Here is a 17258-nt window from a genome sequence, read left to right as displayed (position 1 = left end):
ATTCTGTCACCTGCCTGGCTGTGGAGGTTGGCACCCTAATAACGATTTTTTGGCGCCCCCACTCACCGTGGACTACCCCTCACTGCCCTAGATCACCCTATAATGCAGGTGTGAAAACAATAAAGCATAAGAACAGAAATGAAGAAAGCAAAAAAATGGTCAAAAAAATAGAAAAAAGCAATATAATGAACTTAGCAAAAAAAGGCCAAAGCAGGATAATGACTATGGCTTATTCATATATGAATTTGCTAATCACTAATTGGCAACAGGTATGCTATTCGATATGCCACATACAAGTATTCAAGCATCAAAAAACTGCCAAATATACCACTTTCATGAGCTCCAATTTCTCTGGTAACAATATATAACCTGTGCCCATATATAAACAGCCCAAAAAAAATGACCCGGGCAAACAGGTAAAATCTCTTAGTGGTATAGACAATATATTGCAACACGCCCACTAGCATAAATCGCCACTTTCAGCAAAGATAACTGTCATTTTTTACCATCGTCTGTATAGCCACATATATGTCAGCCCATACAAAAAGTTGCCCCCATACAATAGGGCTAATAACCTCAGGATCACAATACAAGTTCCATATAGGGCCCAGGCTACACATTTAATCAATGGTATACATAGACTGGCGTGTTACTTATCATGATACACCATGCCTCGCCTCTACGCGTTTCCCCGTGGTTCGGTTCATCAGGAGGCCCGTCAGAGGGTTCTCAAAGGTTAGATGCCATAGATGCTACTCATCTATGGCATCTAACCTTTGAGAACCCTCTGACGGGCCTCCTGATGAACCGAACCACGGGGAAACGCGTAGAGGCGAGGCATGGTGTATCATGATAAGTAACACGCCAGTCTATGTATACCATTGATTAAATGTGTAGCCTGGGCCCTATATGGAACTTGTATTGTGATCCTGAGGTTATTAGCCCTATTGTATGGGGGCAACTTTTTGTATGGGCTGACATATATGTGGCTATACAGACGATGGTAAAAAATGACAGTTATCTTTGCTGAAAGTGGCGATTTATGCTAGTGGGCGTGTTGCAATATATTGTCTATACCACTAAGAGATTTTACCTGTTTGCCCGGGTCATTTTTTTTGGGCTGTTTATATATGGGCACAGGTTATATATTGTTACCAGAGAAATTGGAGCTCATGAAAGTGGTATATTTGGCAGTTTTTTGATGCTTGAATACTTGTATGTGGCATATCGAATAGCATACCTGTTGCCAATTAGTGATTAGCAAATTCATATATGAATAAGCCATAGTCATTATCCTGCTTTGGCCTTTTTTTGCTAAGTTCATTATATTGCTTTTTTCTATTTTTTTGACCATTTTTTTGCTTTCTTCATTTCTGTTCTTATGCTTTATTGTTTTCACACCTGCATTATAGGGTGATCTAGGGCAGTGAGGGGTAGTCCACGGTGAGTGGGGGCGCCAAAAAATCGTTATTAGGGTGCCAACCTCCACAGCCAGGCAGGTGACAGAATAGGCCATTGCAGGGTATGCGTTAGACCTTGGTCTATATCATTTTTTGGTATTTTTGTACCACTGAGCACTGGGTGGTGTAATTTTAAAATATTAATAATAAAAATTAATTTTAAGGGGATATATGTTCACTAAGTTATGGTTTTGATTCCCAGTTTACCAATATGTTTTTCGAGTATATCCTTTATTACTAAGCAACAGGTACAGACAAATGTCTTATGGGAAATGATGAGGATTTTTGAATTGGGAGACCCTACAGCTTTTCATGCACAGTATTCAGAAGTTCCATAAGTCATGTTTGGGCCATGTCACAACCGGCCTTTTAAGTTCAGTTTCTCTGTTCCATTAGCAGAACGTATCTGTCACACAGATGAGTTTTCCTGAGCAGACAAGTCCCCTTTATCAATGGGTCCATTTGGACTCCATTTTCTGTCTGCTTTTGAGATGAAACAAAAAGCCCTAGACAATAAAAATAAAAAATAAAAAAAATGTCTGAGTAAGGATAAGTGCACACGTTGCAGAATTGCCACGGGAATTTCCGCTGCAATTCCGCAACTCCTGCCACGGGTATATTGCATGCGGAATTGGCATGCGTATTCCCGCTAAATACTAGCGTTTTGCAAGCGTAATTAGCTTGCAGAATGCTAGCGTTTTCCAAGAGTGTGACCAACTTTTTACTATTGATGCTGCCTATGCAGCATCAATAGTAAAAAGATAGAACGTTAAAATAATAATTAAAAAAAAAAAAATCGTGATATTCTCACTTTCCGGCGTTCCCGGCAGTCTTCCCGCTCCTCGCGATGCTTCGGTCCCAATAATGCATTGCGGCAAAACCCCCAGATGATGTAGTGGTCTCGTGAGACCGCTACGCCATCACAGGTCATTTTCGCAATGCATTACTGGGAACGGAAGCATCGCGAGGAGCCGGAAGGCTGCCGGGGACACCGGAAGGCTGCCGGGGACGCCGGAATGCTGCCGGGGACGCCGGAAGGTGAGAATATCATGATTTTTTATTTTAATTCTCCGCACAAAGAATGAACATGCTGCGTATTTTTTCGGAATACAATTCCGCAGCGGAAAAAAATGCAGCATGTGCACAAAAAGTGCGGATTGCATTCTAATAAAAGGATGCTTAACCCCTTTCTGACCTCGGACGGGATAGTACGTCTGAGGTCAGATCCCCCGCTTTGATGCAGGGCTCCGGCGGTGAGCCCGCATCAAAGCCGGGACATGTCAGCTGTTTTGAACAGCTGACATGTGCCCGCAACAGCGGCGGGTGAAATCGCGATTCACCCGCCGCTATTAATTAGTTAAATGCCGCTGTCAAACGCTGGCGCTTGTCAAACTGGCGCATCCGGCCGGAAATGAGCTCATCGCTGACCCCCGTCACATGATCGGGGGTCAGCGATGCATCAGAATGGTAACCATAGAGGTCCTTGAGACCTCTATGGTTACTGATCCCGGCTAGCTGTGAGCGCCACCCTGTGGTCGGCGCTCATAGCAAGCCTGCATTTCTGCTGCATAGCAGCGATCTGATGATCGCTACTATGTAGCAGAGGCGATCGAGTTGAGCCAGCTTCTAGCCTCCTAAAGAGGCTATTGAAGCATGGCAAAAATTAAAAAAAATTTAAAAAAAAAAGTGAAAAAAATATAAAAGTTTAAATCACCCCCCTTTCGCCCCATTCTAAATAAATCAATAAAAAAAAATCAAATCTACACATATTTGGTATTGCCGCATTCAGAATCGCCCGATCTGTCAATAAAAAAAGGATTAACCTGATCGCTAAACGGCGTAGCGAGAAAAAAATTTGAAACGCCAGAATTAAGTTTTTTTGGGCGCCACGACATTGCATTAAACTGCAATAACTGGCGATCAAAAGAATGTATCTGCACCAAAATGGTATCATTAAAAACGCCAGCTCGACACGCAAAAAATAAGCCCTCACCTGACCCCAGATCATGAAAAATGGAGACGCTACGGGTATCGGAAAATGGCGCAATTTTTTTTTTTTTTTTTAGCAAAGTTTGGAATTTTTTTTCACCACTTAGATAAAAGAGAACCTAGACATGTTAGGTGTCTATGAACTCGTAATGACTTGAAGAATCATAATGGCAGGTCAGTTTTAGCATTTAGTGAACCTAGCAAAAAAGCCAAACAAAAAACAAGTGTGGGATTGCACTTTTTTGCAATTTTACCGCACTTGGAATTTTTTTCCCATTTTCTAGTACAAGACATGCTAAAACCAATGATGTCGTTCAAAAGTACAACTTGTTTCGCAAAAAATAAGCCCTCACATGGCCATATTGACGGAAAAATAAAAAGGTTATGGCTCTGGGAAGGAGGGGAGCGAAAAATGAACACGGAAAAAACGGAAAATCCCAAGGTCATGAAGGGTTTAATGTATGCGGTTTTTTTTTCGCGTTCTTATAGTGAAAAACTGCGAAAAATCCTGGACGTGTGCACACAGCCTAACACTTCTTTATTTCAGTAGTGCATATTTCACGATCTATGGGAGTCCATTGCATATTTAATATAAGGCCTGTGTTACATAGCCAACATTCACGGCTCAATCACGGACCACGATGATTGGACCAGACACGGATTGTCTGATCCAAACTCAGAATCCTAGTAAACATATGTGAAGGTCGAGTTAGGGTCAGGAGATTTGTTGCCGGTACGTACATCATAGTCTGTGCTTGGATGTGAAACACCCTTAATGAGGAAGTGGAGCTATTTTCATTCATCTTTCTTAGGCTACTTTCACACATCAGGTTTTTGCCGTCAGGCACAATCCGGCGAGTTTTGAATAAAACGGATCCGTTTTCTTTCCCGCTGGATCCATCTTTTTTCTCATAGAGTTGTATTAGCACCGGATTGCCCCTGATGGCCACACTTTTCATCCGTTTTTTGCCGGATCCGTCAAAAAAAGCTGTTTCGGCGGATGGAGAAAACGTACAGAGGAATGTTTTTTCTGTCCGGCGAAAAAACGCCCAGCGACGGTTCCAGCGATTAAAAGGATGAAACTGACATGTGAAATGATGAATCCTGCCTCCGAATCCGGTTTTACATGCATTCTCCATACAATCATGCACAATTTCCGTTCTGGGGTCTCCCTCTCCCTCCCCATTCTTATACTCACCGTCATAAGACTTCACCTTCTACCAATGCCGCTACGGTCCCGCTGTGCCATCTTGTGTCCATAACATCTGACTGGCCGGAAGTCAGAATTTACATCACAAAAACTCAATGCAAGTGTATGAGAGTCAAAATGATGCTCTCATAGAGATGTATTTCACAGTGATATCTGGCGCACTCCATGAAACAATCGAGCTGCCAGCAGGTCACTTTTCGCCGGAGACAGACTTGAGTTACTCTGGAAAAGGATGAACAGGGGAGTATGAGACGGGACATGAGATTTACATATAAAGCACCACTATAAACTAAAACCACAACACTTAGAAATACTAGTAATCATAATAATAATATCAATAAAATTATATATCTATAAAATTTAAATTAAGATAATTTTATATATGATGACTAAATCAAGAGTGTGGCAGGAAGCAAGTGGAAACCACTTCGTAACAGGATAAAAACCCAAACCAAAGCACAGGTGAAAGGAAATACCAGACAAGACACAGTATAATATAATATTAATTATATATGCATGCGCCGCATATGCCAGGATCGCACTATATCACCAATGATATGGGATATAAATATAGGGCTTTCCTATGTTATTTTCACTCCCCCTGACGAAGGAAGTCTAACCGAAACGCGCGTCGGGGCGTACGTGCACACACGGATCTGAAACCCCTCAAGGTATCCTGCACACTGTGTTAGGTTTCTTGGCACTTTTTTGAGCACTTGCTTTGGCCTTTTGTTTATTACTGGCATTAACCCCGATTTTAATTGCACTCTAACACATAGGGTACTAAGATACCTGCCATATTGTGACACTCTTTGCGAGTGTTTGAGCATTTGTTTTAGCCTCTCCTTTTTTTGGCATCGTTCCTGTTTTTTTTCATTTTTGCGCTGTTTGCACATTTGTACTAAGGTACCTGCCATTTTAACACTTTCTTGCCAGTGTTGCACACGGAGCACATATCTAACTGCTACTGAATTTTATATTATCTAGTCACTTTTACTTGTATAGCAGGTCTGTGTTATTGTTATCTACCTAATGAGGGGGTATCTATCTATTTATTATATGATTAATTCTATGTACTGTAGTGTGCACATTGTTCTTTTATTCTTTTTATTGTAAATTGCCTTATTATCATATGATTAAAATAAAAATTAATTAATAGTATATTATACTGTGTCTTGTCTGGTATTTCCTTTCCTTTCACCTGTGCTTTGGTTTGGGTTTTTATATAAAGCACCACTACAGTGATGCAATAAAAAAAAAAAAACTCTGGAGTTGTGCTTTAAAGTAATGTCCAGTCTAAGAAGACTTTGACTGCTGACTACTGAATAGAGCCATTGTGTGATGTGCACACTGTCATGATTCTCTAGTATTCCCCGTGTAGGTGGGTGGTGATTTGCCCACATATATTCTATTTATATACTTGAAGTCATGTGCCGGCTTCTCTCAATAGAGTAGAATTCAGAGCAGTGCAGGAGTCTAAGTGAAAGCATGTATGCAAATTCAGTTAATGTGGTCGCATGACTGCCCACATGCATGTGTAATAAAGGGGAATCGAGGTATTGTGCGCATCACACACTGTTACTATTTGTCAGTTTGATGCTGGTTATACGGTGTTACCCATCATTTTGGGCATCCATAAGACTTTGTAATGGAAGAGACGAGACAGTGGTCAGAGCAAAGTACAATGTTTTATACCCTGAAGAAAATATGGTGCCAACTCTCTGAACCCTGTCTTTTTATCTTTTCATAAGCAGCTTTTTTTCCTTGCAAATACTTTTTACAGAATTGAGTAGAAGTCAATGGCACAGTCTCATTTCTGCTGCTTGTGTGGACTTCAGTAAATCATCATGTAAAAGCCCAAGCAAAGATCCAAGGAACCAGTGCAGATTTTGTTTCCCTTTGTTTGTTCACTTCTCGTATTGATCTGTATTATTCCTGGTGAGTCCACATGTACACACTTAGCTGAAGATGCACTGCTGTGAGACTGGAAATAATACAAGTAGTTATTGAAGTAGTTCTAGGGATTGTAGTTAGAACAGTTTCTAGGAAAAACATGAGTCTGGTATCGCAATTGCAATTTCTTCTCACAAAGGCATGGTAGCCCATCATGATCATGTTGAGAATTAGATTAGAACTTTGTGCGGTACTTGATGTTGAGTGGTACTCGGAAATGATGTAGAATACCGTTGTAGAACAGCTATAAATAGCAAAAACAAGAACTAACAACAACTTGAGGACAACTAGAAACATGGTAAACAATTAGAAAAAAAAATCAATTTGCGTCTAGATCAGGATCAGCCGATGACGCTTAATAAACATGTTCTATAAGGAGGCTGGCCCGCCAGAAGCTCCAGTAAGCTCCAGTAGGATTTCTAGTGCTTATTATGAATTAAAAGGCCACTGAAATCCCAGCAATTTTGTTTCTTAATCTCTTTTTTTTATATTACTTTGTCCCACATTATCACAAAAATGGGAAATATATCCTCAGTATCCTGTGTGACTTCTAGGCCTCGTCAAGACGGCCATTACTCTTATTCATGTTTTACTCAGTGGGCATGTTCACACTTGTTTTTTTTTTTGTACAATGCTGAAGTTGTTGCTTGACGAAAAGATATCTACATAATTTTATTTTTCTCCACAGTTCCCTAGGTGTCCGCTATTTTACGTATGGGATCCTCTTTGGTTGTGGCTCCTCTTTTGCTTTCCAGCCCTCCCTGGTCATACTTGGTCATTATTTCAAGAAGCGCCTTGGTCTTGTGAATGGTATAGTGGCCGGGGGCAGTTGCGTGTTCACAGTATGCTTTCCTTTCTTGCTGAAGACAATGGGAAAAGAAATCGGGTTGGCACATACGTTTCAAGTTCTCAGCGTTTTCATGTTCATCCAGATTTTCCTTTCTCTGACGTTCAAGCCACTTCTGACACCCCCAATAGATGTTAAAGAGAACTTGGCAGGAAGGAGCAAGACCCAGCAGTATCTGGCTCATGCCCGGAAATATTTCAACATGCAAGTGTTCAGGAAGAAGACCTACAGAATCTGGGCTTGCGGTATTGCTACAACGGTTTTGGGATATTTTGTTCCATACATACACCTGGTATGTGAATATTAGAAATGGTCAAAATATATGTAACAACTATAGTACCTGCTGTAGTCACACAGTCTCTGGAGCAGTGCACCCGCTTTACTGCAGTACCTGTTAGCATTCCGCCTTGTCTGGTATTACTGCAGATAAGGGACTGTGATGCCTCTGCACCTATGCTCCTGTATAGTGGGAGTGCCACGGCTGGGATGCGTACCAGAGGTGGTGTGAATCGATTCGCAGGACCCCGTCCATTGGCCAAGTTAGTAATTTGTGATCGTGGACAGGAAACCTAAGAACCACCTCTTACCTGACTGCATCCATAGCTCTTCTGTTAATTACAACCAGGGCACCAATGTGGCCGATGAACCAGGTTCCTACGAATCGATTTGCACCAATTCTAAATTGCCCATCATGCACTCGTATATGATAGCAGTTTAATATAAAATATTTGCCACGCAGTAATACAAACCACTGCACGATGAAAGCTGTTGCTATGGACTATTTAACTGAGTTTCTATTTTTTCAGATAAAGTTTGTGGAGCAGAAGTTTAAGGAAAATTCCCAGGAATGGATACTGTTGGTGTGCATTGGAGCAACATCTGGCGTGGGGCGTCTTGCATCTGGTAAAATTGGTGACTGTATTCCTGGTCTAAAGAAGATTTACTTACAGGTATTGGCATTAAAAAAGTTTTAGGAAATGTATTGGTTCCATATATGAAGCTTAGTTATGGAGCCACAATAATATGGTATAAATGACAGCTGCCTAGAACAGTGTTTATCAAGAGTCGTTCCTTGAAAACTGGGGTTCCCCAGAACGTGGCAGCAGTGGGACTGGTTCCTTCCAGAAGAGGGATGAAAAACGAATTTCCGCCTGCTCATAGATGCTTGGCAAAGCAGTCACATGTAAGCCACAATATAGCTCTAGGAAAGAATTCGAGAAAGACTCACCTTCCACCACATCAAGGCTGTAATGGCAGGGGAGTCCCCCATTGTAATCAGGATGGGAATGCCCTTTTATCATGGTTATTGAAAGAGGTTTTTCTAAAATTAAAGCATCACTTACTGGTCGGATAGGTGCTAAGTGTCTGACTTCTAATGGTTACAAGAATGGGGTGCTGTGTACCCTTTTTTTTATGGAGTACAGGTCCGATCTTCATGCATCCTCCTTATTCAATGTCTATAGGACTGATTTAGGTTGCTGAGCGCTGTACCCTGCTGTCACTCTCATATACTTTTTTATACCTGCACGCTCTTCTGTGGCGCCTCATTCAAATGGGCCATAGGCGATATGTTTGTTTTTACTAACCACATTCATTAGCTGCAGTGCTGCTAGGAATTCGTTGACGAGTTCTACCCATCATATATGGTGCTTGCACATCACCTAGATCTCCACTAATCCTGAGAATGAACCATTATTAGTGTCAGGCTTCTCTCTCCACATGGCAGCCGTCCCTGCCACTTGTGCAGGCACGTGTAGCACAGCCCCACTCTAGTGAGAACTTCATACTCCCGTTCAGTGGGGAACGCAGAGGTTGGATACCCTTTAATATAGTGAAGACCTACAGCGATGGCATATTGTTAAGATATAGCGCTCGCTAGCTCTACTAGCTAGTGCATTGTTTTATGTTCTGCACTAAGTAGCTGATCTGTATTGTACTTTTGATGCTATCCTTTAGGTTGAGGCCCCTTAAGTTGCACTGGAGAATGAGAGCATCTGCAGACTAGGGCAGAGTGGTCAGCAGCGCAGCACTTATTTTGCAAAAGAGTATCCGTAGCAACCATGGCTTTTTTGGGGGGGATTCTGGTGCAGATCAGGATAATGAGTCATCCTGACATTACAGATGTCAGCGGCTGCCCTTGAACATTTGTTCCTTCACAAGAAATGTGCCAACATTTACTTTGTGTCTGTACTTCTCATGGCGCAGGATCATGTAGTTTGTGTAAATATGTAAACTATTCTGGAAAGATAACAGTAGAAAACCGTTATCCACAGAGTTTTTTGGAAAGTTCAGTCGCCCAGTGATTGTTCTGGCTGCTGCTTATGAATTTCCTCCGAATCAAAATCGCCTTATGCTGTAGCGTCAGGTCTAGTCTGCTGACAATGCAGAGGACATCATAAGAAGATTATAGGAACGATTTAATCACTCCAGCTGATTCCATCACATATGTAACCTTGGTGTCACTGCTGAAAAGGATACTGCCTAAACAGGCATGTTATTGTGCTAAATAGGCAGGTCCCCACCCACTGTCAGAGGCGAAGCCAGAAGAAAATAAGAGCCATAACTGGCCACTTTTCACCTGCTGACAGGTTCTCTGACTGCTGACAGGTTCTCTGACTGCTGACAGGTTCTCTGACTGCTGACAGGTTCTCTGACTGCTGACAGGTTCTCTGACTGCTCACAGGTTCTCTGACTGCTCACAGGTCCTCTGACTGGCGACAGGTCCTCTGACTGGCGACAGGTCCTCTGAGTCTTTGATTTTCCCTTCCCCCATGACAGCACACCTGAGAGGGATCCGCCTCTGCCAGGACAGGAAACCTACTGAAAATAAAAGGGCGGTACCTCTCCCTCGCTTCAGTTGGGTTTCCTATCCTGACGGGAAGCCTAGTGCTGAGATGACAGCGTTTTTTTTTCTGAAGACGTCCACTCACCCACTCCTGTCCTGGCACTGGAAGAGCAGGCAGAGCACCTGTATGCCGGCCTTCAGGCTGTGGAAGCGCTGTTCGCAGGTCCTGTGGGGGCTTAGCACACGTGCGGGCGTTAGTTCAGCGCAGTCGGGTGACCCAGGTCTCTTCTGAAGCTGCCACGCCCCTCTCCCTCCTCTGCTGGCCACCCTCGGCTCCATAGCTGACTTCCAGGTGTGCGGGGCTGGCGTCGCGCGCAAGGCACGCTGGGAATGGGCGTGCCCGCGTGACCTCAGTACTGCTCGTTGGATCCAAGATGGCGCCCATAGCAGGAAAGCCGGCCGGGATGCAGGGCCTTTTGGCGGGTCCCGGTGGGGTGCGGAGGAGCATAGAATGGGCACCGGAGGAGGCGGAGAGCGCAGTGGATCCCTCCTTAAATGGAGGGATGACCACAGAGGAAACGCTTATGTCCAAAAGCTCTCATTATGGAGGATCGCATGGAGCAGCAGCAGTCCTTACAGAAGCAGCAGGAGCCTTTACCAGGTGTTATGCTTGGTCACCAGCACACAAAGAGGAGTAGCCGCTCAAGCAGAAGGAGCGGCAGTCGCCCTAACCGGAGGTCACAGGACTCCTCAGCATCTAGGAGAGACATTGTCCGTACTCCTGATCAGCCTCAAAATCTGGTACCCTTGATTGGCAGCGGGTGGTGAGTGATCTTCGTGAATGTCACCTTGGTGGTAATGGGCTACATTTCCTGTTTGCTTGCCAGGCGCCAAGGAAGGCTAGTGCCAAGTTAAAGAGCAAAGAATGTGCCCTCTGTAAAATCCCGGTAGCAGTCCAGTGGCAGATGCATGGACTGTATTCAAAAGACTATTCAGGAAGAAACCCCTGACTTTGCCTTTAGCCTTAGGGCCATGATTAGGGCAGAGGTGAAAGGTTCTATAAAATCAGTCCTTAAAAAGGGAAGCAAGAAAACCCTTGTGCTTGTTACAGGTTTTGAAGCCTCACAATCCAGTGGGGGAGTATCATGGGGATCCTCTGTCTCCCTCCCCCTCCTCTTCCATGTCCTCTGGCTCCTTTTCAGATAGCGATGTAGGGGGCCGATCGTGCATCCTAACGGAAAACACGGATAGACTGGTAAAAGCAGTCAGGACTACAATGGACCTAAAAGACGAACAAGCGACCAGGTCCTTAGAAGATGTTATGTTCGGGGGTCTGGAGGAAAGAAGGAAGCGCACATTCCCCGTTAACGCTAGGGTAAAGGCACTTATAGAGAAGGAGTGGAAGAAGCCTGAAAAATCTGATAGCATTCCCTAATCTTCTAAAAGAAGGTATCCCTTCGAGGAAAAAGGCTCAGAAGGGTGGGATAAAATCCCTAAAATTGATGGAGCTGTAGCCAGGTCATCTAAAAAGTTGTCCCTGCCCTTAGAGGACTCTGGCATGTTAAGAGACCCATTGGACAAAAAAAGGCAGATGGGTTCTTGAGACACACCTGGGAGGTGGCCATAGGGGGTCTAAAACCAGCAATAGCCGGGACATGTACTGTCGTTTCCTTATGGTCTGGCTGCAACAGATAGAGGAACAACTAAAAACTAAGGTACCAAGAGAAGAGATCCTAGCCAATTTGTTGTTGGTACAAGGAGCAGCAGCCTTCCTAGCGGATTCCTCAGCAGATTCCGTAAGACGAGCAGCAGGCTTGTCTAATGCAGCTAGGTGCACCTTATGGTTAAAGGGGTGCCCTGGTGACCTACCTTCAAAGAATAGACTTTGTTCCATCCCGTGTGACGGTCAATTCCTCTTTAGTCAAAAACTAGAGGACATTTTAGAGAAAGCAGGGGATAGAAAGAAGTGATTCCCTCGCTTTCCGGTGGATATTAGAAAACCTTCCTTTCGGAGAGGAAAATTTAATCGAGACCGCCTCCTGGGAGATAGAAGGAACTGGGACTTCTGAGATGGGAAAGGATCTAGTTACATGTTTAAAGGACCCTCTACATTGTCAATAAAGCCCTCCCAATGATGTCAGGCCAGAGGTAGGGGGAAGACTTTCTTTCTTTTTCCCTGCCTGGGTAAATATCTCCTGCAGTCGTTGGGTAGTGAGTGTCATCAAAGATGGCCTAAAAGTAGACTTTATTCATCCACCCCAACAGACTTTTGTTTTGACACCCCACAGAAAATCCCCAGGAGAACAGTTAAGGCCCCGTCTCACATAGCGATTTACCAACGATCACGACCAGCGATACGACCTGGCCGTGATCGTTGGTAAGTCGCTGTGTGGTCGCTGGGGAGCTGTCACACAGACAGCTCTCCAGCGACCAACGATCAGGGGAACGACTTCGGCATCGTTGAAACTGTCTTCAACGATGCCGAAGTCCCCCTGCAGCACCCGGGTAACCAGGGTAAACATCGGGTTACTAAGCGCAGGGCCGCGCTTAGTAACCCGATGTTTACCCTGGTTACAAAAAAAACCAAACAGTACATACTCGCCTTTCGGTGTCCGTAACGTCCCCCGGCGTCTGCTTCCTGCTCTGACTGAGCCGCCGTACAGTGAGAGCAGAGCGCAGTGGTGACGTCACTGCTGTGCTGTGCTCTCACTGTACGGCGGCACTCAGAGCAGGAAGCAGACGCCGGGGGACGTTACGGACACCGGAATGTAAGTATGTACTGTTTGGTTTTTTTTACATTTACGCTAGTAATCAGGGTAAACATCGGGTTACTAAGCGCGGCCCTGCGCTTAGTAACCCGATGTTTACCCTGGTTACCAGTGAAGACATCGCTGGATCGGTGTCACACACACCGATTCAGCGATGTCAGCGGGACCTCAACGACCAAAAAAAGGTCCAGGCCATTCCGACACGACCAGCGATCTCGCAGCAGGGGCCTGATCGCTGGTACGTGTCACACATAGCGAGATCGCTACTGAGGTCGCTGCTGCGTCACAAAACTAGTGACTCAGCAGCGATCTCGCTAGCGATCTCGCTATGTGAGACGGGGCCTTTAGCCTTAGAAGTGGAAGTGTCGGGACTGGTGCTAAAACAGGTTCTAGTAGAAGTCCAGAGGGAGGAGGAAGAGAGAGGGTTTTATTCCCCTCTCTTTTTGATACAAAAACCAGACGATTTGCTAAGGACTATTGTCAACTTGAGGAAACTCAATCAGTCAGTAGTGAATTGCTCCTTCAAAATGAAGTCGGTAAATACGGCGATAAAAATGTTGTTCCAGGACTGCTTCATGGCAGTTATAGACTTGAAAGACGCTTATTATTATGTCCCAATCCATCGGGACTATCAAAAATTCCTGAGGGTAGCACTGTATGTCCAAGGACAGGTCAGGCACTACCAGTATGCAGCCCTTCCATTCGGGTTGTCTATAGCGCCAAGGATATTTAAAAAGCTAATGTCAGAAGTCATGTCCTTCCTCCGTTCTTGAGATGTAGTTATCGTCCCGTACCTGGACGTCTTCCTTATAATAGGGAGGTCGGTGGATCACTGTTAAAACCTAACAGTACTGGGTTGGAAGATAAATATCCTCAAGTTGAGGTTAGTGCAGCGCCCCAGGGTCCTGGCCGTTGCAGTAATGTCATTCTTCCACCAGGGGGAGTGATGTTACGTTTGAAGGCAATAAAGGAGATCTCTTTACCAGGTATCACAAACCATGCAACACACTTCACACACCAGTTCACCAGGAGGAGCTATGCTCCTATTTATTAGGGCACTCTTCACAATTAGGTAAAACTGGTGGCCTGGAAAGGAAGTTAGGCAGTCCCTGTCAGGCAGACAGAGAGGAAGGAGGAACATCTAATAGCTGCTGACAGAGGTGGTCCCTGACAGGGGTGGGATCCTGTCAGAGGCCTAGACAAAAGTCCACGGAGCTGCGCCTGCCCGACGTGCGGCAGCATCCTAAGAAGGAGACACGAACAGCGAATTGTATTGTAGAGGGTGAGAAACAAAGTCATAGCAAAAGGAGAAGAAACCAGATGGAGTTCTGCCCTGCAAAGGCTGCCTCCTTCTGAGGCGCAGGATCCGGTAGCCGGAACACCGAGGGAGCAACAGTCTCTATGCCTTGCTCCAGAGACCGGCAGGACAGCTAATTCCAAGTTACTGATCCGCCCTATACCCAGGAGGCACGGTGGCAACTTGTGGGGGCTAGAGTCCCTGTAAAAAGCCTCAGGCCGTCAGTCATACGGGTTTGTCCTATCCTTACCATCTGGGGGACAGAGAAAGAGACATAACATCTAGAACATCTACAACAGTTGTGAGGACCTTATGAGAGGCTCAGCAGTAAGGTGCTACAACACCCAGGCGCTAGAGGAAGGCTACTGATTTCCACCTGGATAAGGGGACTCTGGATTTGCCTTCAGACCGGCTGGACTCTGCCTGCCCTGTGATCTGGTGCTCTGGACTGTGGATGCTGAAGCCTTCAGTAAAAAGGTAAAGAGACTGCAACCTTGTGTCCTCGTTCTTCACTGCGCCTCACACCATCCACTATCTTCACACTGGGAAGCCCTGGGGATACACTTCACCTGTGGGAAGGTATACCATCTAGCTGCCATAACATCACCCCAGCAGACCCCTAAGCAGCGTCGGTCACCCTGACCGAATACCGCAGGTGGCGTCACGAGCATTATCCCTTTAAAGACCTTTCCCCCTTTTACAACGGACCTCCCGAGGGCCACAGACCGGGTCATCCACCGTGACATCCCCCTTGAGAACCGAAGGACCCGGTACCGAGTACCCCACTGCCCTACGGGGACGCTCCATTAGCACCAGAGAAAGTTCAGTCCTTCCTCGGGTTGGTTCTAGACTCCTACCGGAAAACAAGATAATCAAAATAGAGTCTTGTGTCAACGGCAATACAGCAGCCTGTAATTACACTAAGAAAGGTGATCTCCCTACTGGGATCACTAACATCCTGTATACCCGCTGTGAGTTGGGCACAATTTCAGCTGAGACAACTACAGTGGGAGGTCCTGTCAGCACAATAATTGTTGAAAGAACATTTAGAGGGAAAAGTACACCTTTCAGTGGGCGTGAGAGATTCCCTAGTCTGGTGGACTGTAAGGGATCATTTGGCGTCAGGGATTCAGTGGTTAACACCGGAAGGGGAAGTGATCACGACGGATGCAAGCGGTACGGATGGGTAGCACATCTAGGGACCCTCTCGATAAAGGGGTTCTGGTCCCCGCTAGAAAGAGATCAGATGTCGAATGTAAGAGTTGTGGGTGGTTGAAAGAGCCTTAACCCCTTCACCCCCGGAGCTTTTTCCGTTTTTCCGTTTTTGTTTTTCGCTCCCCTCCTTCCCAGAGCCATAACTTTTTTATTTTTCCGTCAATTTGGCCATGTGAGGGCTTATTTTTTGCGGGACGAGTTGTACTTTTGAACGACATCATTGGTTTTAGCATGTCGTGTACTAGAAAACGGGAAAAAAATTCCAAGTGCAGTGAAATTGCAAAAAAAGTGCAATCCCACACTTGTTTTTTGGTTGCCTATTTTGCTAGGTTCACTAAATGCTAAAACTGACCTGCCATTATGATTCTCCAGGTCACTACGAGTTCATAGACACCTAACATGACTAGGTTATTTTTCACCTAAGTGGTGAAAAAAAATTCCAAACTTTGCAAAAAACAAAACAAAACAAAATAGCGCCATTTTCCGATACTCGTAGCGTCTCCATTTTTCGTGATCTGGGGTCAGGTGAGGGCTTATTTTTTGCGTGCCGAGCTGGCGTTTTTAATGATAGCATTTTGGTGTAGATACGTTCTTTTGATCGCCCGTTATTGCATTTTAATGCAATGTCGTGGCGACCAAAAAAACGTAAATCTGGCGTTTCGAATTTTTTTCTCATTACGCCATTTAGCGATCAGGTTAATGCTTTTTTTTTATTGATAGATCGGGCGATTCTGAACGCGGCGATACCAAATATGTGTAGGTTGGGGGGTTTTTTTATTGATTTATTTTGATTGGGGCGAAAGGGGGGTGATTTAAACTTTTATATTTTTTTTATTTTTTTCACATTTTTAAAAACTTTTTTTTTTTACTTTTGCCATGCTTCTATAGCCTCCATGGGAGGCTAGAAGCAGGCACAGCCCGATCGGCTCTGCTACATAACAGCGATCATCAGATCGCTGTTATGTAGCTAAAATGCAGGTGTGCTGTGAGCGCCGACCACAGGGGGGCGCTCACAGCCACCGGCAATCAGTAACCATAGAGGTCTCAAGGACCTCTATGGTTACAATGGAGGAGCATCGCCGACCCCCGATCATGTGACGGGGGTCGGCGATGCGCTCATATCCGGCCGCACGGCCGGATGCGGTAGTTAAATGCCGCTGTCTGCGTTTGACAGCGGCATTTAACTAGTTAATAGCGGCGGGTGATCGCGATTTCACCCGCCGCTATTGCGCGCACATGTCAGCTGTAAAAAACAGCTGACATGTCGCGACTTTGATGTGCGCTCACCGCCGGAGCGCACATCAAAGCGGGGGTCCCGACATGTGACGTACTATTCCGTCACATGTCGGGAAGGGGTTAAAGCATTTCTTCCCTATCCTTCAGGGTAGTCATACCAGAATCATGTCGGACAATTATGCAATGGCGGCTTATATCATCCACCAAGGGGGAACAAGGTCCCTTTCCCTTATGGAGGCAATATCTGTCCTTCTCCAGTTAGCAGAACATCACCTACTATCCCTCACAGCTCTTCACATAAAGGGTGTCGAAAACACAAAAGCGGACTACCTAAGTCGCAAAAGGCTAAAGCAGGGAGAATGGTCATTGAATCCCCGGGTATTCCAACAGATAGTGCAGGCTTGGGGCAGGCCAGTGATAGACCTATTTGCCACTCTTCACAACAGAAAGGTGGAGAGCTTCTGCTCGTTAGATCTAAGAGAGAAGCCATTTGCGGTA

General features: G+C 45.2%; 1 protein-coding gene across 1 annotated transcript in view; it reads left to right on the top strand.

Moving 5' to 3' along the window:
• Nucleotides 1–17258, top strand: part of SLC16A2 (solute carrier family 16 member 2) — a 205410-nt gene that overhangs the window by 176761 nt on the left and 11391 nt on the right. The window contains exons 3-4 of the mRNA XM_077285051.1: nt 7301–7751; nt 8266–8409. Of these exons, the coding sequence (XP_077141166.1) occupies nt 7301–7751; nt 8266–8409 (595 nt within the window). The remainder of the gene's footprint in view (nt 1–7300; nt 7752–8265; nt 8410–17258) is intronic.

Source organism: Ranitomeya variabilis, chromosome 2, assembly GCF_051348905.1.
Source record: "Ranitomeya variabilis isolate aRanVar5 chromosome 2, aRanVar5.hap1, whole genome shotgun sequence".
Taxonomy (NCBI): Eukaryota; Metazoa; Chordata; class Amphibia; order Anura; family Dendrobatidae; genus Ranitomeya; species Ranitomeya variabilis.
Note: the sequence above shows the minus strand (reverse complement) of the source record. Positions and strands in the feature narration are given on the sequence as shown.